This window comes from Aquarana catesbeiana, linkage group LG06 (genome assembly GCF_042186555.1).
Source record: "Aquarana catesbeiana isolate 2022-GZ linkage group LG06, ASM4218655v1, whole genome shotgun sequence".
Lineage (NCBI taxonomy): Eukaryota > Metazoa > Chordata > Amphibia > Anura > Ranidae > Aquarana > Aquarana catesbeiana.
In genome coordinates, this window is record NC_133329.1 from 259399353 (window position 1) to 259423705 (window position 24353).

The window sequence follows — 24353 nt, forward strand, 5'->3', positions numbered from 1 at the left end:
ATAGAAGATCTTGCAGTATAAATAATTTTCGACTAGCAGCATTCAGTCTAGGATGAACGGAGCACTGCTGAGGTCTGAGGAAGAAGGGATGTTCCCTTCGAAACGCGTCAGATGGCAGTGATCCCTGTGAGTTCCTCTGTGACCTCTGGAGAGCTCCGTTCATCCTAGACTGAATGCTGCATCCTCAGTTCCCTAATACCTTGGAGTGGAGCATTAGGAGGGCATCTTCAGTGCCTCAATTCTTTAGGGTGGAGGGGTAGGAGGGCATCCTCAGTACCTCGATACCTTGGGGTGGAGAGGTAGGAGGACATCCTTAGTGCCTCGAAACCTTAGCGTGGAGAGGTAGGAGGGCATCCTCAGTTCCTTAATACCCTGGAGTGGAGAGTTAGGAATGCATCCTCAGTGCTTCAATACTTTGGGGTGGAGGGGTAGGAAGGCATCCTCAGTGCCTCAATACCTTAGCGTGGAGAGGTAGGAGGGCATCCTGAGTTCCTTAATACCTTGTGGTGGAGAGTTAGGAGGGCATTCTTAGTGCCTCAATACTTTGGGGTGGAGGGCATCCTTAGTGCCTCGATACTTTGGGGTGGAGGGGTAGGAGGGCATCCTCAGTACCTCGATACCTTGGACTTTAGATTTAGGAGGGCATCCACAGTCCCTCAATACTTTGGGGTGGAGGGCATTCTCAGTGCATCAATACTTTGGGGTGGAGGGCATCCCCAGTGCCTTGATACCTTAGTGTGGAGAGGTAGGAGGGCATCCTAAGTTCCTTAATACCTTAGAGTGGAGAGTTAGGAGGGCATTCTCAGCGCCTCAATACTTTGGGGTGGAGGGGTAGGAGGGCATCCTCAGTGCCTCGATACCTTAGCGTGGAGAGGTAGGAGGGCATCCTAAGTTCCTTAATACCTTGGGGTGGAGAGTTAGGAGGGTATCCTCAGTGCCTCGATACTTTAGCGTGGAGAGGTAGGAGGGCATCCTAAGTTCCTTAATACCTTGTGGTGGAGAGTTAGGAGGACATCCTCAGTGCCTCAATACTTTGGGGTGGAGGGGTAGGAGGGCATCCTCAGTGCCTCGATGCCTTAGCGTGGAGAGGTAGGAGGGCATCCTAAGTTCCTTAATGCCTTAGGGTGCAGAGTTAGGACATCCTCAGTTCCTTAATACCTTGGGGTGCAGTGGTAGGAGGGCATCCTCAGTGCCTCAATACTTTGAGGTGGAGGGGTAGGAGGGCATCCTCAGTGCCTCAATACTTTTAGGTGGAGAGGTAGGAGGGCAGCCTCAGTGCCTCGATACCTTAGGGTGGAGAGGTATTAGAACATCCTCAGTTCCTTAATACCTTGGAGTGGAGAGTTAGGAGGGCATCCTCAGTGGCTCAAAACTTTTGGGTGGGGGGGTAGGAGGGCATCCTCAGTATCTCGATACCTTGGGGTGGAGAGGTAGGACATCCTCAGTTCCTTAATACCTTGGGGTGGAGAATTAGGAGGGCATTCTCAGTTCCTCAATACTTTGGGGTGGAAGGCATCCTCATTGCCTCAAAACTTTGGGGTAGAGGGATAGGAGGGCATCCTCAGTGCCTCAATACTTTAGCGTGGAGAGGTAGGAGGGCATCCTCAGTTCCTTAATACCTTGGAGTGTGGAGTTAGGAATGCATCCTCAGTGCCTCAAAACTTTGGGGTGGAGGAGTAAGAGGTCATCCTCAGTACCTCGATACCTTGGGATGGAGAGGTAGGAGAACATCCTTAGTTCCTTAATACCTTGGGGTGGAGAGGTAGGAGGGCATCTTGACAGGCCAGCAATCCTGACCTTAACCCGATAGCACACCTTTGGGATGCATTAGAGACTGTGAGCCAGGCCTTCTCGTCTACATCAGTGCTTGACCTCACAAATGCGCTTCTGGAAGAATGGTCAAACATTCCCATAGACACACTCCTAAACCTTGTGGACAGCCTTCCCAGAAGAGTTGAAGCTGTTATAGCTGCAAAGGGTGGGCCAACTCAATATTGAACCAAACAGACTAAGACTGAGATGCCATTAAAGTTTATGTGCATGTAAAGGCAGGTGTGCCAATACTTTTGGTAAAAGTGTATGTTAACCTTGTAAGAAGGCCTGGCGAAGTTGGGAGATTAATAAATTGATGCATTTCAACTAATATTAAATGTTACATGACCAAAATAGTTTATTGGGTCATATATGGAAGGTGAGTGAATTGTGAGCACGGAGGTGTGGTTTGCACATAGTTGGTGGTGTTCCTTCTACAGGTTTACCTTTAGCACAAATATATATGCTTTCTGGAGTTCTTGCAACACATGGATGCTGAATACAATATACCTTAGGAGCAGTTTACCCACTGTCTATATAATTTGCAGCTTGGATGCACTGAACATAGAAGTTGTCACTGATGTTCAAACTGGTAATAATTTACGCAATTTATGTATTGGTGTTATATGTAAGTTGCATGTAAAACTACAGCACTGTACTGTTAAGATTTTATTTAATGTCATTGAGTAGCGCAACATCTTTATTATTATTTATTTGGCATCAACCATGTTGTTGTCGTCAGCAGCTGCCTTATATGTTTCTTGTGTTATATCACTTTATCTCTATAGTATAGCAGATTTAAAGTTTCTAGCTGAGTCATAATTTTTATCCGATCACTTGAGTTAGGGTAAAGCTGGAGTTTTCACATGTCCGTGGTGTATTTATTCTTAAAAAAAGTCACACATTATATCAATTCATATATATCAATATGGAGTCAGGGATTTTTATCAGGGAGGAGTTGAGAGATTTTGTTGGTTTCATTTAGTGTTGGAAGTTCAATTACAGACATCAGTCCCAGAGATGGTCTCTTTAGACGTATTGCACGACTAAAAGCTGGCTTTCTTGAGTTTGAAGGTTTAGAGTCATCCTGACCTCCCTCTCTGCTACTACTAGACTCAGATTGTGGGGTTAAAGGTTTTTCCTCATTACGGTCACTTGTCAACAGTCTAAGTTTTGTTTTAGCCCTTCCTGATTTTACAGGACAGTCACTTGTTCTTTTTGAAACTGTACTGTTTGAAGACCCTGGACAGTCATCGAAGGTTGATTTCTTTACCCGAATTTGAGTGTTTGTAGATGGCCCACAAAACCTGATCGGCTTTATACTAGTTTTGGATGTTGTGGCAGTGTCTTCTTTCTCTTCCGTGAAATTGATGCATTTCCTGCAAGGCAATATACACATTTGTCATGATTTTTATTTGCAACATTCTTTATATGCATAGATAAAAATGAGATGACATAAAAAAAAAAGCTCAAGGAAAAAACATGGAGGCTGCCATAGCTGACCTCTATTTAAAAGAGAAGCATGGGATTTAGGCTACAATTCCACTATTGCGACCCCAAAGTGCGACTGTGTGCAGCTTTGATCCAACTTTACACTCTCTGGATCAAAGTAGTGCAGGAACCTTTTCAAAGTCGCTACAACTTTAATTTGCATAGATGGGAACGGGTGCCATTGAAATCAATGGGCTGTGACTTAGCATGCAACTGTGTTCAAAGTTGCACTAGTGGAAACGGAGACTTAGGGGGAAAAAAAAAAAACATTTATACTCACCTAGGTGGATGCAGCATCATTTCGAGGAGTCACAGGAGTGTGGAGCAAACTGCACTCCTGTGATCCATAGGAGAAGTATGGCCATAATAGCTTTTGCTATACTTCTCCTTTAACCACTTGCCTACAGGGCACTTTCACCCCCTTCCTGCCCAGGCCAATCTTTAGCTTTCAGCACTGTCCCTCTTTGAATGATAATTGCGTGGTCATGCAACACTGTACCCAAATGAATCTTTTATCATTTTGTTCACACAAATAGAGCTATTTTTAACAAAAGAAAAAAAGACCAAAAATGTTGAAAAAAAAAAAAAAAAACGTTTTTCTTAGCTTCTGTCAGTAAATAATTTTTCTCCTTCACTGATGGGCGCCGATGAGGGGCACTGATGGGCTGCACTTATGGGGAGGCACTAATGTGCCACACTGATGATCAGTGCCCTGATTACTTGTCCGGCTGTTCCCTGTGAGGAGATGCCGCTGATCAGTTCTCCTTGCCACACACTCACATGGTTAATGAGCCGCGTGATTGGCTCTTTACAGAGATCGGGGTCGTGCCATGTCATCTGACATCCAGCCAGAACGAGAGCCGCACTGTCCCTCCGTCATTTGAAGGTGGGCAGGCGGCTAAGTAATACTTTCCTGGTTGCCATGATAGCCCTCTTTAACCGCATGCCGACCATCCGCCACAGTTATACTGCGGCAGAATGGCACAGGCAGGCGACCGCGACAATCGGATTCGATCAGGAACCAATCAATCCCCAGCCCCAGGCCAATGAAATCTGGCCTGGACCTGGTGATTGGTCCTGACGAATGAGATCCTTCCCCTGTCGTGTAAGTGTAAACACTGATAGGGGAAGTGATGGCATCTCTCCTCGTGTCGGTCTTTTCCGTTCCAGACCGAGAGGAGATATGCAACTCACTTTTAGATGCTAACACTACACTGACACCAGGTCACGTAGGCACACAATTCACCCCCTGATCACCCCCCCCCCAGTTAACCCCTTCACCACCTGTCATTGTGTCACCCATTGCAGCATTCAGAATTTTATTTTGATCACTGTACTGGTGTCATTAGTGACACTAATCAGTGTTAGGGTAATTAGTCTTAGGCCCAGATAGGTCTAGGGACCCCCCCCCCCCCAATAAAGGTTTAACCCCTTGATTATCCAGTCATCTGTGATCACAGTATAAGTGTCACAGGTGACGCAGTTTAGCTAATTTTTTATAGCGTCAGGGCACCCGCCGTCTTTTACCCAATAAAGGTTTAACCCCCTGATCACCCGTCGGGTGATCAAAGTTAGGTTTTAGCGTCAGATATGGTCTGCGTCACGTCAGATCAGTACCAGTACCAGTACCGCTGACACCCACGCACGCATCATACGCCTCCCTTAGTAGTATAGTGTCTGAACAGATCGATATCTGATCAGATCTATACTAGCGTGCCCAGCAGTTTAGGGTTACCAAAAATGCAGTGTTAGCGGGATCAGCCCAGATACCTGCTAGCACCTGCGTTTAGCCCCTCCGCCCAGCCCAGCCCACCCAAGTGCAGTATCAATTGATCACTGTCACTTACAAAACACTAAACACACATAACTGCAGCGTTCGCAGAGTCAGGCCTGATCCATGCGAATGCTAACAGTTTTTTTGGTAGCGTTTGAATCAGTCGCTAACAGTCAGGAGCTTTTTAACCTGTGAGTCTTACTAGTGTACCAGTAAATTTAGAGACCAAAATGTAAAATCGAAGGTACACTAGTGAAGAGGCCTACACGTTTCTGAGCATGACAGATAGTGAAGAGGAAGTCACTTATCTGTCAGATTCAGGCTCAGGCTCAGAATACGAACCTGTAGACAGCAGCGGCACCCTGACAGATAGCTCTGACGACGGAGTTGTGGTCCCTGCCAGGGCCAGGTGTACCATCTTCTGCAGTCGTTGAGGTGCAAGAACCGCAGGTCCCTCATATGGAGCAGAGAACCAATACTTGCGCAGCCATTCCTTCTGGGAACCCACCACTTCTGCAGCACCCGTACTTCCCCCATTCGCTGGCCAACCCGGAATTCAGGTGGAAACAGTTGATTTTACGTCACTTGATTTTTATTCGCTGTTTTTCACTGAAGAACTCTATAGATCTATTGTGGACCAAAGCAATTTGTATGCTGGTCAAATCATTGCCGCTAATCCCCAGCTGACCCTTGCCAGAGATTGGAGACCAATTACGGTCTCCGAATTTAAGACCTTCCTGGGCCTATCCTTTCTCATGGGCGTAACTAAAAAGCATGAGTTGCGGTCATATTGGTCCACTGACCCACTCACCATATGCCCCTATTCTCTGCCTCCACAACCAGGACACGATGTGAGCAGATCTTACGGTTCATGCATTTCAACAATAATGAACTCTGTCGTCCTTGGGGTGACCCTGAATTTGATCAGCTTTACAAAATTCGGCCCCTTGTAAACCACTTCAACCAACGTTTTGCAGCCTTGTTTACTCCCCATCAAGTTGTCTGCGTTGATGAGTCCCTAAATTAAGTTTTCTGGTCGCTTGTCATTCAAACAGTATCTTCCCAGCAAGCGTGCCAGATACAGGGTCAATATGTATAAAGCTCTGTGACAGGGCCACAGGCTATACATATAGTTTTATGGTTTATGAGGGAAGAGATAGTCACGTAGAGCCGCCGAACTGCCCAGATTACATAGGAAGCACTGGTAAGATTGTGTGGGACTTGGTGTCACCCTTATTCGGAAAGGTGTACCACTTGTACGTGGACAATTATACGAGCGTGCCACTTTTTAGTCACTTGTTTGATCAACAAATTGGAGCATGTGGCACCTTGCGATCTAATCGCCGGGGCTTTCCCCAGCGGCTTGTAGATTCCCGTCTTAGGCTGGGGTAGAAAGCCTGCTTGAAGTGTAATAACTTGCTCGCTGTGAAGTGGAGGGATAAGAAGAATGTTTTTGTTCTTTCCTCCCTTCACTCAGACACAACAGTCCAAATTCCTACGGCGACTGGTGTTGTGGAGAAACCCCTCTGTGTCCACGAATATAACCTTAATATGGGAGGGGTGGACCTCAATGACCAGTTGTTGGCGCCATACATAATTGCCTGTAAGGCCAGACACTGGTACAAAAAAAGTGTCTGTTTATTTATTTCAGTTGGCTTTGCTGAATGCTTTTGCACTATACCAAGCTTCAGGACGAACTGGATCCTTCCTTAAATTCCAGGAAGAGATCATCAGAGCCCTTCTGTTTTGAGACGGTGCTCTGGCCCAACGTCCCAATGCAAATGCAGTAAGTCGGCTGCATAAGAGGCATTTTCCGCATGTCCTCTCTGGTACCCCTACCCAAAGAACACCCCAAAGAGGATGTTGTGTCTGTAGAAAGCGCGGATTTAGGTGTAACACCCGCTTTTATTGTCCTGACCAACCTGGTTTTTGCATTGGTGACTGTTTCGAACGCTATCACACACTAGTTGAGTATTAGCGTAGGGTACAGCACCACACAGTCATAGGCACACGTACACAGGGTCTCAAAAGATGCGATGGCCATTACTTTTGAGAGACCCTAAAAAATAGCCTTTTTACAGTTTTTATAAAAGTAAAAAAATATAAAAAAAAAAAAAAGCCAAAAATAGTTGTGGTTGTATTTTTCTTCTATCTCTCTCTATTGTTTTCTCTCTTATGTTCGCTATCTACTGTCTCACTATTCTATATCTATCGTTCTAATAAAACAAGTGGAGGCGCAACAACTAAAACCATAAAAAAACTAATAAAAATCTGCAATAAAACTGTAAAACGATCAATCATAGATCTGTGGTCAATCTGTTTTGTTTTATATACAGTCTATATAAGTCTATGATGGTGAGAAGGGGTTAAAAGTCCAGAGCAAGCAGGGCTGCCATCATATCAGAACAGAAACCATGTTCCAGGGAGCTGTAAAAAAAACAAGGAGAGAGGCGCCTCTGGGTGCAGATGTTTTTAACAAGCTTTAATACACATAAATTAGTCAAACTCACATTTCAGCAGAAAGTGATAGACATAAAAGTATAGACATGGTTATGTCACGGTGGTGATCCTGAGTCATGGGCCTTGTAGTTCCTCTGTCAAAACAGTCTGGTCAGAGAGTGCAGGGTACTGGCTAGCCGCACTCCTTTATCAACAGACGTCTGTTGATAAAAGATTGCGGCTTGCCAGTACACCGCAGCGCGCCTACTCAAGAAACGCGTCCACTACTGGTGACGTCATCCCCTGCAGCCTGCTGTTCCCTACGCCTCATCTCGAGTTTGTCTTCCTGTCACTTTCTGCTGAAATGTGAGTTTGACTATTTTATGTGTATTAAAGCTTGTTAAAAACGTCTGCACCCAGAGGCGCCTCTTTCCTTTTATTATATCTATCGTTCTCTCTGTTTTATTTTTACTATGTTTTATTGTATTTGCAGGTATGGTATGTTATACTGTAATGTTTGTTTTATTGTTAACCATCATTTGCTTAGCAGGTACGCCATTCAGCTGCAGCACGGGTTTATTTATCTTGACAGCAACAGCGTATGCTCCCACGATACATAAAGCCACGACTCCAGAGCTGTCGGAGGTGATTTCACCACCACAGTTAAAAAAAAAGAGCATATATGCCGAAGCATTGGGGCAGGGGTGGAGGAGCGATTTGCTCCTAACATTAGGGGCGGATGCCCCAATGCTTCTGCATATATTTTTTAGGCACAGATTGCGTTAAAAAATGTTTTATTTTAAACTATGTTTTATTGTATTTGCTTTTCAGGTATGGTAAGTCTTACTGTTATACTGTAATGTTACTTTGTTTTATTGTTAACCATCATTTGCTTAGCAAGTACGCCATTCAGCTGCAGCACTGATTTATTTATCTTGACAGCAACAGTGTTTGCTCCCACGATACGTAAATCAGCAACTCCAGGGAGGGGATTTCACCACCACAGTTTAAAGAAAATGGTGCATGTATGCCCATCATTAGAAGTGGGTGGATGAAGGGCGGTATTCTAATCAGTCTCTTTTTTGTTCAGCCCACAGGCTGCATGAAAAAAAGAACATTACAATGCACGCCCAACAAGGACCAGCAACGTACTGGTATGTTGCTGGACTTTGAGTGGTTATACCAGAATGATGCCTGCAGGTTTAGGTATCATCTTAGTATCATTCTTTTCAGCCAGCGGTCGGCTTTCATGTAAAAGCAATCCTAGCGGCTAATTAGCCTCTAGATTGCTTTTATAAGCAGTGGGAGGGAACGTGGCCCCCCCCCCTTCCATGGTTTTCTCGGGCTCTCCTGTCGCAACAGGGGGTTCCGCCAGCTGACCATAGAGCTGATCAAAGACCAGAACAGCTCCAATCATCTCTATGGCCTAAGAAACTGGAAGCTACAAGCATTTTGTGACTTCGGTTTCGCCAGATAGAAACAGCGCCATTGGGAAATTGGCAAAGCATTTTATCACACCGATCTTGGTGTGGTCAGATGCTTTGAGGGCAGAGGAGAGATCTAGGGTCTAATAGACCCCAATTTTTTCAAAAAAAGAGTACCTGTCACTACCTATTGCTATCATAGGGGATATTTACATTCCCTGAGAGAATAAAAAAAAAAAAAAAAAAAAAAAAAATGAAAAGGAACAGTTTAAAAATATAATAAAAAAAGCATAATAAATAGTAAAATAAAAAAATAATTTAAAAAAAAAAAAAAAAAAAAAAAAAAAGCACCCCTGTCCCCCCGTGCTCACGCACAAAGGCGAATGCAAGCATCGGTCTAGGGTCATATGTAAATAGCATGCACCATGCATGTGAGGTATCACCGGGAAGGTCAGATAGAGGGCAGTAATTTTAGCAGTAGACCTCCTCTGTAAATCTAAAATGGTAATGGTAACCTGTAAAGGCTTTTAAAAATGTATGTAGTATGTCGCCGCTGCACATTTGTGCGCAATTTTAAAGCATGTCATGTTTGGTATTCATGTACTTGGCCTAAGATCATCTTTTTTATGTCATCAAACATTTGGGCAATATATTGTGGTTTAGTGCATTAAAATTAAAAAAAGTGTGTATTTTCCAAAAAAATTGCATTTGAAAGATCGCTGCGCAAATACTGTGTGAAAAAAAAATGCAATTTTAATCTGTAGGGGCTTTGCTTTAAAAAAAATATATAATGTTTGAAGGTTCAAAGTAATTTTCTTGCAAAAAAAAAAAATTATATATTTTTTCATGTAAACAAAGTGTCAGAAAGGGCTTTGTCTTCAAGTGGTTAGAAGAGTGGGTGATGTGTGACATAAGCTTCTAAATGTTGTGCATAAAATGCCAGGACAGTTCAACCCCCCCCCCCTAAAATTACCCCTTTTTGGAAAGTAGACACCCCAAGATATTTGCTGATAGGCATGTTGAGTCCATGGAATATTTTATATTTTGTCACAAGTTTCAGGAAAATTACACTTTTTTTGATTTTGCACAGAGTTGTCACTAAATGATATATTGTACATGGCATGGTTATATTTGGAATTACACCCCAAAATGCATTCTGCCACTTCTCCTGAGTACAGGGGTACCTCGTGTGCGAGACTTTTTGGGAGCCTAGGAGTGTACAGGACCCCAAAAACCAATCACGCCTTCAGGATTTCCAAAGGCGTAAAATTGTGATTTTACTCCTCACTACCTATCACAGTTACGGAGGCCCTGAAATGTCCAGATAGCACAAACCCCCCCAAATGACCCCATTTTGGAAAGTAGACACTCCAAGGTATTTGCTAAGAGGCATGGTGAGTATTTTGCAGATCTCATTTATTTATGAAAATGAAGAAAGAAAAGAAACATTTTTTTTTCTTTTTTCAAAACTTTGAGACAAAAAGCAAGATCTGCAAAATACTCACCATACCTCTCAGCAGATAGCTTGGGGTGTCCACTTTCCAAAATGTGGTCATTTGGGGGGGGGGGGGGGGTTGTGCTATCTGGGCATTTCATGGCCTCCGAAACTGTGATAGGCAGTGAGGCGTAAAATAAAAAAATTTACGCCCTTAGAAAGCCTGAAGGCGGTGATTGGTTTTCGGGGTCCTGTAAGCGGTTAGACTGCCAAAAAGTCTAACACATGTGGTATCCCCATACTCAAGAGGAGCAACAGAATGTATTTTGGGGTGTAATTCCACATATAACCATGGCATGTTTGAGCAATATATCATTTAGTGACAATGTTGTGTAAAAAAAAAAAAAAAAAAATGTAATTTTCCCGCAACTTGTGGCAAAATACAAAATATTCCATGGACTCAACATGCCTCTCAGCAAATAGCTTGGGGTGTCTACTTTCCAAAACGGGGTCATTTGGGGGGGGGGGGTTGTGCCATCTTGGCATTTTATGGCCTTCAAAACTGTGATAGGTAGTGAGGAAGTGGAATCACCATTTTATGCCCTTAGAAAGCCTGAAGTCGGTGATTGGTTTTTGGGGTCCTGTACACGGCTAGGCTCCCAAAAAGTCTTACACATGTGGTATCCCCGTACTCAGGAGAAGCAGTAGAATGTATTTTGGGGTGTCATTCCACATATGCCCATGGCATGTTTCAGCAATATATCATTTAGTGACAACTTTGTGAAAAGAAAAAAAAAGAAAATTTATTGTCATTTTCCCAAAACCCTTGGCAAAATATAAAAAATTCCATGGACTCAACATGCCTATCAGCAAATAGCTTGGGGTGTCTACTTTGCAAAATGGGGTCATTTGGAGGGGTTTTATGCTATCTTGGCATTTTATGGCCTTCGAAACTGTGATAGGTAGTGAGGAGTGAAATCAAAAATTACGCCCTTAGAAATCCTGAAGGCGGTGCTTGGTTTTAGGGGTCCTGTATGCGGCTAGGCTCCCAAAAAGTCTCACAAATGAGGTATCGACGTACTTAGGAGAAGCAGCAGAATGAATTTTGTGGTGTAATTCCACATATAACCATGGCATGTGTGAGCAATATATAATTTAGTGACAACTTTGTGTATTTTTTTTTGTCATTTTTCAATCACTTGTGACAAAAAAATAAAATATTCAATGTGCTCAACGTGCCTCTCAGCAATTTCGTTGGGGTGTCTACTTTCCAAAATGGGGTCATTTGGGGGGTTTGTACTGCCCTGCCATTTTAGCACCTTAAGAAATGAGATAGGTAGTCAAACTAAAAGCTGCATAAATTCCAGAAAATGTACCCTAGTTTGTAGTCACTATAACTTTTGCGCAAACCAATGAATATACGCTTATTGACATTTTTTACCAAAGACATGTGGCTGAATACATTTTGGCCTAAAATGTATGACTAAAATTGAGTTTGTTAAAATTTTTTTATAAAAAAACAGTAGAAAATATATTTTTTCAAAATTTTCTGTCTTTTTCTGTTTATATCGCAAAAAATAAAAATCGCAGAGGCAATCAAATACCATAAAAAGAAAGCTCTATTTGTGGAAAAAAAAAAGGACGCGAATTTTGTTTGGGTACAACATTGCATGACCGCGCAATTACCAGTTAAAGCAGCGCAGTGCCAAATTGTAAAAAGTCCTCCAGTCATTGAGCTGCCAAATCCTCCAGGGTCGAAGTGGTTAATACTTTTAGTCACTGAACCAGAAGAAGTATGCAATAAAATCATTTCTGATATTACTTTGACTTTTCTGAACTGCATACTTGTGTTGGGTCAGTGACCCAGATTTTATTGAAAACCGGTGTTCTGGATAACAGCCAAACAACTTTGCATTTTCAGGAGACCAACAATGGCAGTAATTTTGACTTAAAGCCATAGTAAACTGCGGCAATTTAAAAAAAAAAAAAAAAAAAACTGTAAGCCAATTGCAAAATGTGCTAGTATGCATTGCGTACTAGCACATTATGAAATACTTACCTTAGAACAAAGCCCTCCAGTGGCACGCTGTCCCCGCTGAGAGGGCTTCCACCTTCCCCCAGTCTTTCTTCCGGGTTCGCTGGCTCTAGCTGTATGAGTGGCCAGAGCCGCAATGACGTTACTCACACACATACACACAGGAGCCCTCGGCTCCGGCAGGAAGCTCTGAAGGTACGGCACAGTATGCCGACCCTTCAGAGCGCATGCGCCGGTGAAGTCACCGGCTGCATCCAGGGTGAATATCTCCTAAATGGTGCACGTTTAGGAGATATTCATTTTACCTGCAGGTAAAAATCACAAAGCGGACTTTACTACAGATTTAAAGGAAAAAATGTTCATAATTTAATGGTGTGTCCATCACATTAAAGCGGTATTAAACCCCAAACCAACAATGTATCCTAAGATGTGGTGGCTGTTTTAGTTTTTCTTTTTAGGCTCCCAACCCCCCCCCCCCCCCCCCTTTTCCTCTAGTGATCTCTAGTGATCTAGCCAGTGACACATCTCCTGTATTAGAGTGCTCTGACTCAAGATAAAGGAGCACAGGAGCCATTTTTGGACAGCAGCATTGTAGGTACCCCTGCCAGTGCAGTGTTTGTCTCATCACTCTAACTAATACATCTGCAAAAGAGCTTGTTCTTTTGAAAAAAAAAAAACAGACTTACTGGCCAGATCACCAGATGAAATAGAAGAAAGAAAGCCTAATAAAGAAAGCTAATGCAGCCATAATACCTATAAATTGGTAAGCTGCAATATAATAAATGTTTTCTTTTGGGCTTAGTACTGCTTTAAAGCTAAACCCTGGCTCTCCCCCTACCTTACACAAGTACCAGGATGGCGGAGCGGTTAAGGCGTTGGACTTAAGATCCAATGGATGTATATCCACGTGGGTTCGAACCCCACTCCTGGTAAACATTTATAGTGGTTGCAGCAATTGAAGGCACTCTTACAATATGTTTAAAAAGGTTTGAAAAAAACATCACATAAGATTAAAATCTGGGCTGCTCTTGGCTACCAAATAATACACCTGCTCAAAGCAAGAAGTCACCATCATCTGCTTAAAGTCCCTTCTTTAACGCAGGGCAAATAGGGCAGCTACCCAGGCCCTGTCATTGTTGGGGGGCCCTGCGCTCCCCACCCCTCAAGACCCACGCTGCCCACCTGAGTTCGGCCACTTTTCAGTGCTGGTCGCATGCTGGCTGCTCGCTACTGTCACTTGGAAATATAGAAGCGCTGCTTCTGCATTTCCAAGAGAGCCGTGCACCCCTGTCCTCTGCACCTACCGCACCCCTGCACGTAGTGCACCCCTGAACACCCATGAACTCTACACATAGCGCACCCCTCAACCCTGCACGTAGCGCACCCCTCAACCCAGCACTCTGCACGTAGCGCACCCACCAACCCTGCATTCTGTACATAGCAGGCCCCTGCACGCTACATTCTATACAAAGTGCACACTTCAACTCTTTATGTAGCACACCTTTCAACTATGCACTCTTTATGTAGTGCACCCCTGAACCCTGCACTCTGTACATAGCGCACCCCTCAACCCCACACATAGCACAACTCTGCACATAGCGCACCCCTCAATCCTGCACAAATCACATCCCCCAATCTTGCACTCTGTACATAGCACACCCCCCAATCCTGCATTCTGTAAATAGCACACCCCTGCACTCTGTACCTAGCATACCCCTCGACCCTGCACTCTGTACATAGCTCTCCTCTCAAAGCTAGTGCAGTATGGCCACACCCGCAATTTGATGCAGAGGTTATGATGTGTAGTAACCTCTAGCAACCAATCAGTGACCAATAATGATTTGCAGTAACCTCTAGAAACCAATTAGTGAGCAGTAATGATGTTTTGTAACCTCTAGCAACCAATCAGCAAGTGGAAATGATGTGCTGTAACCTCTAGCAACTAATCAGTGAGCGCTAATGATATGCTGTAACCTCTGGCAGCCAATCACAATCATCATTTTGAGTCTAGCTGGGGAGGGAGGCCCAATAAAATACTTAGTGCCCAGGGTCCAATCAGTATTAAAGTTGGCCCTGACTAATGCATGCTGGGAGATCTCCCAATTACTGCCTGTGAAGCAGTATTGCATGGCACTACCATATCATAGTTGATCGTTACTTTATCAGCAGAGATGAGTAAAGGTTGGCTGAAATATTACAGGCTGTATGATCCCATGTTACACATGACAGGCTTTCAATGTAATGTGGTGAGATTGCAAATAGTAGTTTGTATGGTATGCTAAACCTCTTCCTGTACATGAAAAACACTGAGGCTATTGTGTTCAAAGCAAGATCGTGAACAGTCCCAGCAATCCACTGAATGGAAAAACGGTGAATCGCCACCAGTTGAAATCAAGTGTGACATCTGTCAATCTGAGGGCAATTTTGCCCAACATAACACTGTGAAATTTAGACGACACAAACCTCTTATGGACCGGTCCTGATATGCTGGTCCCTAAACAAAGTGGTTGTAAAGGCAGAAGGTTTTTTTTTTTTAGCTTAATGCATTCTTTGCATTAAGATAAAAAGTCTTCTGTGTGCAGCAGCTCCCCTCAGCCATCCCAATACTTACCTGAGCCCCCTCTCTATCCGACGATGTCCACAGGTGCCTCAGCCACCCGGGACTTTCCCTCCAGAGACACAGCAGTGGCGCCAATGGCTGCGAATGGAGCTTTGAATGGATACATGGAGCTGCAGCTCGGCTCGGGTGCCCCCATAGCAAGCTGCTTGCTGTGGGGGCACTCAACAGGAGGGAGGTGCCAGAAGCTCCAGAAAGGGACCCAAGAGGAGGAGTATTTAGGCTGCTCTGTGCAAAACCACTGCACAGAGCAGGTAAGTATGACATGTTTGTTATTTTAATTGAAACAAAAATGAGACTTTACAAATACTTAATAAGCTATTAAATGGCATAAAGAATGCAACATCATTTACCTAGTCCTCACTGGTGTTATATAGCCTGGATCGCCTTGTACTGATCGTTCTTCTAGGGTCCAGCACTCAATTAATTCTTGAGGCACCCTCCAGTAGCTGAATCCTGCAAGAAATCTGCATGTGTTATATCATAGCAGAACACACAAAAAAGAGCAAGATACGGTGTAATGTGCAATGTGAAGGTTCCGACCACTGAGAAATGTCCCAGCATGTTTTACCTCTTCCTTCCCAGGTTTCAAAAGCATCCATCATGGCTTTCAGCTCAGATACACTGTAGTAGCTCAAAATGTACTGAATATTACCACCAGCTTCCCTGTCAGGGTAAACAGAACAGTTTAAAGGTTATAGCTATGTGTCTTATGTATTTACACACGGTTTCTTTTACTATAGTCTTCATATAAAATTGAAATAAAGTAGGTGTCTCAGGAAAACTATTTTTTTTTTAAAATTTAGATCACTAACTGAGCTGTTGCTCTTAAAAAGTACCGTATTTATCGGCGTATAACACGCACCCCAAGTTTAGGAGGGAATTTTAAGGAAAAAAACTTTTAGGAGTAAAGTTTAAGGAAGAAAAACTTACATTAAAATGCCCATCAATGCAGCGTTATCGGTGTCCATCTGCAGCCTTGTCAGTGTCAGTGCAGCCTTGCTCCAGTATCTATTGCAGCCTTATCAGTGCAGCTTTGCCCCAGTGCAGAATTGTCAGTGCAGCCTTGCCCCAGTGTCCATTGCAGCCTTGTCAGTGCAGTTTTGCCCCAGTGCAGCCATGTCAGTGCAGCCTTGCCCCGTGCAGCCTTGCCCCAGTGCAGCCTTGCCCCAGTGCAGCCTTGCCCCAGTGCAGCCTTGCCCCAGTGCAGCCTTGCCCCAGTGCAGCCTTGTGTGATCGCCGCGATCCCTGCTGACATACACAGCCGTGTGTAAATTCAAATATGGTGCCGAGACTGCAGGGACTTGGCGGAGCCGAGATACACATACCCGAGAGTCCTCGGCTTTTCTCGGCGCCGCTTACAGTCCCGCCCTATGATGGACATCACACAGGTCCAATTGGCGGGGATCGGCCTATAACACGCACCCACGATTTTCCCCCGATTTTCAGGGGAAAAAAGTGCGTGTTATATGCCGATAAATACGGTATATGTAAACCTAATCACTAAAATCAGATATAATCTTTATCATGTTAATGGAATTTCAAATTTCATTTTCCATTGTTTAAAATCTTTTGCTTTAATTAAAATAATACTTTGTACTTCTGCTATGAATTCTTTGTATAGGCATTTCCTGTGTCAGTGCATTCTCCCTGCCTTCTAAGTGCTCTCCTGAAATGTTACGCTGTCACATGTGCTTCCAGTAGAGCCTACAAGTGGGCACAAATGGCTCAGGAATGATCCACTGTATTCACCATCAGGACACCTTTCCTGGGAAATGAGGTGCTGCTGCTATAGCAAGTGCATGTAGACAGGAAATGGAGCTAGTGAAGATCGGCGGCACAAAGATGTTCCGCTGTCCATTTCTCTGATGTTCACTCTGTTCAAGAGCTAAGGCTGCCTGAAGAATGTGCACATTTGACACTTCCAGTAGTGTCAGATGCCTGTGTCCCCTGCTGTGGCATGTAGTGACATACGAGCCATCAAAAGGAACCAGAGTACAAGGGAGAACATTCCTCCACAATCCCAGATGTAAGGAGGCCAGTGCTCTGCATTTTGGATCTTTTTCTACCTCAGGGACAAAAGTTGTTTTTAAGACATGGCACTTAAATATGAAACAGTGCTTTAGCAAACTAAATACCATCAAGTTATGGATTACATTTGCTTTAAAAGCTTGTAGCACAAGTGACTGCATATGCAGTTTTAGCTTTTCTTGGGCAAATAGACCATGCTTAACTAGAAAAGTATTTACAAAATTGCCACAGAAAGTAGGGTAGTCATCCAATGCTTGAAAAAAAAAAAAAAAAAAAGCCCAGATGGGGACTGACTCTGTGGCACATCCATATTCACTATGAATCTAGTTGGAATGGAGTGCAGGTTGTGCCAGCTGAAGACTGTGGAGCAGAAAGCATAGATTATACAGAAATATGGGTCACTAATGTGATTTTTGTTGCCAAGGCTAGGAAGAGGGAAGGTATCTGGGTGAGGGATTGCTTAACCACTTGCCTACTGGACACTTTTATCCCCTTTCTGCCCAGGACAATTTTCAGCTTTCAGCGCTCAGGATATAAATGTGAATGGTCCCAAATCGTGCCAAAATTGTCCAACGTGTCCGCCATAATGTCGCAGTCACTGATTTTTTTTTTAACCAAAAATATGTAGAATACGTATCGGCCTAAACTCAGGAAAAACAATTTTTTTATATATATTTTTGGGGATATTTATTATAGCAAAAAGTAAAAAATAATGCGTTTTTTTCAAAATTGACGCTATTTTTTTGTTTATAGCGCAAAAAATAAAACCTGCAGAGGTGATCTAATACCACCAAAAGAAAGCTCTATTTATGGGAAAAAAGGACGTCAATTATTTTTGGGAGCCACGTCGCACAATTGTCAGTTAAAGCGACGCAGAATCGCAAAAAACGCTCTGGTCTTTGGCCAGCCAAATGGTCCGGGGCTTAAGTGGTTAACCACCAATTGAGGCTCTGACGCACTTTGACGGATAAACGCATCGGGAAGTCCAGACCTTCTTGTTCCAAGTTGACAGGATACTGTTTTGCAGCAGTCTTGAATGAAACTGCGCATAAGGAATGGCCTTGAAAGAAGCCACCATTTTCCCCAATAAACTCATGCAAACCATGAACAAAAGTATTCTTCTTTGTTTTGACCAAGCGAATCAGTTCCTTTAAGGAACCGATTGATTCCTGGGGCAAAAATACCCATTTCTGGACTGTATTTATGATCAGCCCTAAGTACTGCAATCTCCTTGATGGTTTTAATGAGCATTTTTCTAGGTTGAGGATCCAACCTAAGTATTCCAAGTATCAGACTACGGTGACCAGACTTTAGTTTAATGGGCTACCGATTGATCTATCAAGAGTAGATCGTCTAAGTAGGCTAGTATCGTTATACTTTGAGCCCTTAACTTGGCTAAAGGAGGAGCCAGGATCTTTATAAAAACACTCGAGGTGCGGTAGCTAGCCCGAAAAGGTAGAGCTACAAACTGGAAATTAAGATTTTCTACCTCAAAGCGTAGAAATTTCTGGTAAACTGGGAAGATCGACACATGGAGATAAGCATCCTTGATGTCGATCAACGCCAGAAGTTCTCCCTCTTGTAGGAAGGAGACTACTGATCGGATAGACTCCATGCGAAAATAATGTTTATCTGGGAGATCCTCTCAGATACAAAAAAGCTTTTTTCAACAATAATGGACAGGAAAAGGCATGCACAGTTTGAGGAGGCTTTAGCGAACCCAAACACTCAGTTAAGGGAGCATAAATGTGGAGCGGACCATTCAGCAAGAAATTGCACCAACGATCTTAAGATTGAAACCAGCTGATTCTTCCACATTTGACACCTCAGAAGAGGAGTCATCAGCCTCACCATGGTCCCCTGAGGGGATTCGTCTTCTCCCGCCCCTAGTTCCTCAGTTTGAGGGTCCTGGGCAATGGTAGGGAACCTCTGCGATTAAAGTCGCTAACCTTTTTCTTTTTTAAAAACCCATCATGGCTGAGGGAAAAAAGATCATTTGGTAAAATACACAGGGGCTGCAGTGTTGAAAACAGTTGCAAACATTTCATGGCCCCGATGCTCACTCTGAACAGCCACTCCCTCTCAGGGGAGGATGCCATTTGTAGAGAAGAGTAGGCTTTCCAGAGCTTTGAGGGGGACCCTTTTAGCTGTATTTTGGGGGTGTTTTAACCCCCCTTCTGACCTTAGCCCGATGCACAAAGCAGAGGTACTATCAGAAGAAATCGCATCCACTGCTTGAGCAATAGTCCAGTCACTGCCACTGCTATTAATGCTCAGCCTCATGCAAACAGTAAATGTGTTAAGCAGGAAATGCCTGTGTCACCAAAACCTCTTTCATGCTCCTTTTGCTCTCATGTCTCTGCGACAATTTTTCAGCCAGCAAAAATGGAATTTTTATTTATTTATTTTTTTAAAAACCACACTCCTGCGTTGGAGGACGCCAACGCCGCACTAAGCCTCGCCCCCACCTCGCATCACGCCCCCTCTCCTTCCTCATTTCAAAAAGTTTTCCCGGGCAAGCACAGGCCCCCGATCCGACTTGTGAGTGAGGGAGGGATGGCGTGAAGGAGACCTGGAAGCCGCCCCGTGTAGGGGCGGTAAGAGAAAACGGCATTGCCGATTGTTTTCAGTTCTCCCTTATACTCAGCCTCATGAAGAGGGGAAGAGTTCAGCCCAGGTGGGGGTCTCTGGAGGAAGCAAAACCCCCCAAACTTACTGGAGGTCTGCCTGCTGGCTGGAGAAAAAGAGTCTGCTGTTTCTGTGACACAGGGTGATCTCTGAGCAAAGCATGAGAAGGTGCGTGCTCCATACAGCCCCCAGTGGTGACACATAGGCATAACAACATTTACTTTAAAGGAGACAATTCATAAGAAAATTTTTTTAAATTCCTTAGAAAAACTCCACTTACCTTTCCCGCCACAGGGTTTTCTGTGGTAAACTAACAGACCAAATCTTCACCCTTCACAGTGGGTTCTGTTAGACCTTCAGGAGCTGGGGATCCTCGAGGAAACCCACAATCCTGGACCTGCAATAGCACCACCGGCAGTAAAACTTTATGGCCTTAATACCAAAAAGTATTAGATTCGGGGTCCAGCTCTCAAAAGAGAAGCGTTCACAGGCAAAAACCTTGTTTCTTCGGACACGATGCCCGGGTACCATTCAATTCGGCCAGAAAGACACCTTAAATGGATCCGTCTGCATAGCTAGCCCCAGCAAGGATTGCTCCAGTGGAGCTCAGCTCAGCACATGTTTACCTCGTGACCAACACCTAGACACTGCCGAAAAAACGGAGGTCTTCCCAGTAGGCATGCCAGTGTCCATCACCTGAAGGTGGCCTATAACCCACATAGTAACTACTATGGCTCTGTGTCCCCTGATGTATGAAAAGAAATAAAAATAGTTTTCGTTTCTGTCAGTAAATTTTGTAATTAATTGTTCTCCTTCACTGATGGGCACTGATGAGGTGGCACTGATGGGCACCGATAGGCTGCACTGATGGGCACTGATTAGGTGGCACTGATGAGGAGGCACTAATATGCCACACTTATGGGCACTGATAAGTGGCACGGATATGTGGCACCGATGAGCGGCACTGGTGGGCACGGATAGGTGGTCTGATGGATGGCATTGATGGGCAGCACTGATAGCCAGCATTGACTGGCATCACTTGTGGGCAATGATTGCTGGCACTTGTGGGCAAAAGTGGGCACTGATTGCTGGCAGTGGTGGGCACTTAATTGTAATCAGGGCACTGATGATCGGTGCCCTGATTACATCCCTAGATGTCCTCTGTGAGGAGATGCCGCTGATCGGCTCTCCTCATACTCTGTCAGTGTGAGGCGAGGCGCGCCAATTACCAGCATCTCCGTGTCCGCAGCTCTTTACACAGATCGGGGGTCGTGCCGGGTCATAGCAACATGGTGCCGGAGGCCGTTCTGGGGCGACGTCATATGACGTCCACCCAGCCATCATTTGACGGTGGGCGGGTGGCAAGTGGTTAAAATGCAAATTTTAAGTCTGAGAATTAGTGACAGCAGAGACCCTGGAGAATAAAAATAGTTGCAGATTTTTTACTTTCTACTACAGTGTATTCAGAAATTCACAGCGCTCCACTTTTTCCACATTTGTTATGTTACAGCCTTATTCCAAAATGGATTAAATTCATTATTTTCCTCAAAATTCTGCAAACAATACCCCATAATGACAACATGAAAGAAGTTTGTTTGAAATCTTTGCAAATTTATTAAAAATTAAAAAAAAATAAATAAATAAATAACACGTACATACGGTGCTGTGAAAGAGTGGATTTTTTTTTATTTGTTTGCACATTTCTCTCACTTAAATGATTCAGATCAAACAAATTTTAATATTACACAAAGATAACCCGAGTAAATCCAAGATGCAGTTTTTAAATGATTATTTCATTTATTAAAATGGAAAAAAGCTGTTCAAACCTGCCTGGCCCTATGTGAAAAAGTAATTGCGCCCTCTCGTGCTGAATCATGAATGAACTGTGATTAACCACAATTTTTTGGAAAGCTGAGTGAAATTTCACTTGCCACACCCAGGCCCAATTACTGCCAGACCTGTTGAATCAAGAAATCACATAAATAGAAGCTGTCTGACAAAGTGAAGCACGCTAACAGATCACAAATAGCCAAACATCACGCCACAATCTAAAAAAAAAAAAAAAAAATCAAGAACAGACAAGAAACAAAGTAATGCACATGTATCAGTCTAGAAAAGGGTTCAAAGGCATTTCTAAGGCTTTGGAAGTCCAGTGAACCACGGAGAGAGCCATTATCCACAAGTGAAGAAACCTTGGAACAATGGTGAACCTTCCCAGGAGTGGCCTGCCTACAAAAATTACTCCAAGAGCATGACGACTCATCCAGGAGGTCATAAAAGAACCCAGAACAACATCTAAAGAACTGCAGGTCTCACTTGCCTCAGGTAAGATCAGTGTTCATGATTCAACAATAAGAAAGAGACTGGCATCCATGGAAGAGTTCCAAGGCCAAAGCCGCTGCTGACCAAAAAGAACACAAAGGATCATCTCACATTTACCAAAAAACATATTGATTATCCCCAAGACTTTTAGGCAAATATTCTGTGGACTGATGAGACAAAAATTTAACTTTTTGGAAGGTGTGTGTCCCGTTACATTTGGCATAAAATTAATACAGAATTTCATAACAAGAACATCATACCAAGAATCAGACATTGTGGTGGTAGCATGATGGTCTGGGGCTTCTTTGCAGCTTCAGGACCTGGACGACTTACCATAATTGATGGAACCATGAATTCTGAGATCTACCAGAAAATCCTAAAGGAGAATGTCCAGCCATTAGTTTGTGACCTCAAGCTCACGTGCATTTGGGTTATGCAGCAGGACAATGATCCGAAACACAACAGCAAGTCCACCTTCAAATGGTTCAAACAAATTAAAATGTAGGTTTTGGAGTGGCCTAGTCAAAGCCCAGACTTAAATCCAATTGAGATGCTGTATCATGACCTTACACAGGCCGTTCGTGCTGGAAAACCCTCCAATGTGAGTTAAAACAATTCTGCAAAGAAGAGTGGGCCAAAATTGCTCCACAGCAATGTGAAAGACTCATTGCCAATTATCGCAAACGCTTGATTGCAGTTGTTGCCACCAAGGGTGGCACAACCAGTTATTAGGTTTAGAGGGCAATTACTTTTCACAGCATTGTAAGTATTCACAGCCCTTGCCATGACACTCAAAATTGAGCTCAGGTGCATCCTGTTTCCACTGTTCATCCTTGAAATGTTTCTACAACTTGATTGGAGTCCACCTGTGGTAAATTCAGTTGATTGGACATGATTTGGAAAGGCACACACCTGTCTATATAAGGTCCCACAGTTAACAGTGCATGTCAGAGCACAAACCAAGCCATGACGTCCAGAGAATTGTCTGTAGACCTTTGAGACAGGATTGTATTGAGGCACAGATTTGGGGAAGGGCCCCAATGACACAGTGGCATCCATCATCCCTCAATAAAAGAAGTTTGGAACCATCAGGACTCTTCCTAGAGCGGGCCGCCTGGCCAAACTGAGGGATCGGCGAAAAAGGGCCTTAGTCAGGGAGGTGACCAAAAACCCGATGGTCACTCTGACAGAGCTATAGTGTTTCTCTGTGGAGAGAGGAGAACCTTCCAGAAGAACAACCATCTCTACAGCACTGCACCAATCAGGCCAGTATGGTAGAATGGCCAGATGGAAGCCTCAGTTATCTCATCAAGGGACCGTATTATACAGGTAAAGATCTTTCATCAATCCCACCTCACCCCAGTCAGGTTGCATAAAATGGGTTTGTTTCCCACAGCTGGCTGTTTTCCCGGCTGTGGTCGGGAAGCAGATTTCCTACACTGTTTCTGGGCATGCCCAGTGGTTCAGGAATTTTGGGTGGAGGTGGGGTATTTCATTTCCATGGCCATGGGCCTCCCTAACATTATTCACCCTAAGAGTCCTTTCACACTGGGGCGGGGGCGTTGTTGGCGGTAAATCGCCGCTATTGTAAGCAGCGCTTTACCGTCGGTATGCGGCCGCTAGCGGGGGGGTTTTACCCCCCCGCTAGCGGCCGAGAAAGGGTTAAAACCACCGCAGCCGCGCCATCCCATTGACACTCCGCTCCTTCACCGCTCCAAAGATGCGGCTGGCAGGACTTTTTTTACCGTCCTGCCAGCGCATCGCTCCAGTGTGAAAGCCCTCGGGGCTTTCACACTGGAATGAAAGCAGCGGCACTTTCAGGTCGGTTTGCAGGCGCTATTATTAGTGCAATAGCGCCTGCAAACCGCCCCAGTGTGAAAGGACCCTAAGAATTGTTTATTGGGCATTTTTGGCGACCTGCATATACCATCACATGCTAAGAGACTACTCCGTATTCTTTATTTTTATGTTAAAAAGGCTATATTGTTATCATGGAAAGGTACACAGACTTCACTGAAATCTCTTTGGCTACAGTTAATTAATGATGCCATACCACTGTACAAACTTACCTTTGAGCATCGGAAACGGAATAAAACATTCCATAAAATCTGGGATAGATGGCTGGCTAGCTCTCTGATCCTCTCAAAATGAATACACCCTACAGGTTGCCTATAGGTCGTGCCAGGATACACTATGCCAATCTCCATTGTGCTATGTATTGATAATATGCTTGAACCCTACACCTAAGTAACTACTATTTGATCGATGCACTACCAACTGCTTCTTAACTATATGAGCTTAATACCCGATACTGTATACCAAAGAATGACCTAGTTTTGTTTTGT

The 24353-nt window shown here is 44.0% G+C and overlaps 1 protein-coding gene and 1 non-coding gene across 3 annotated transcripts in view; one reads left to right on the forward strand and one right to left on the reverse strand.

The window, feature by feature from the left end:
* Nucleotides 1-2468: 2468 nt before the first annotated feature.
* KCTD18 (potassium channel tetramerization domain containing 18) overlaps nt 2469-24353 on the reverse strand; it is a 31779-nt gene continuing 9894 nt past the window's right edge. For both annotated transcript variants that reach the window (XM_073633232.1, XM_073633233.1), the window contains exons 5-7: nt 15599-15693; nt 15381-15483; nt 2469-3191 (exon numbers count right to left, since the gene is read on the reverse strand). In XM_073633232.1, the coding sequence (XP_073489333.1) occupies nt 2747-3191; nt 15381-15483; nt 15599-15693 (643 nt within the window). In that variant the 3' untranslated portion in view covers nt 2469-2746. The remainder of the gene's footprint in view (nt 3192-15380; nt 15484-15598; nt 15694-24353) is intronic.
* On the forward strand, nt 13260-13342 carry TRNAL-UAA (transfer RNA leucine (anticodon UAA)). Its single transcript has one exon. It is a non-coding gene; the product is annotated as a tRNA-Leu (tRNA).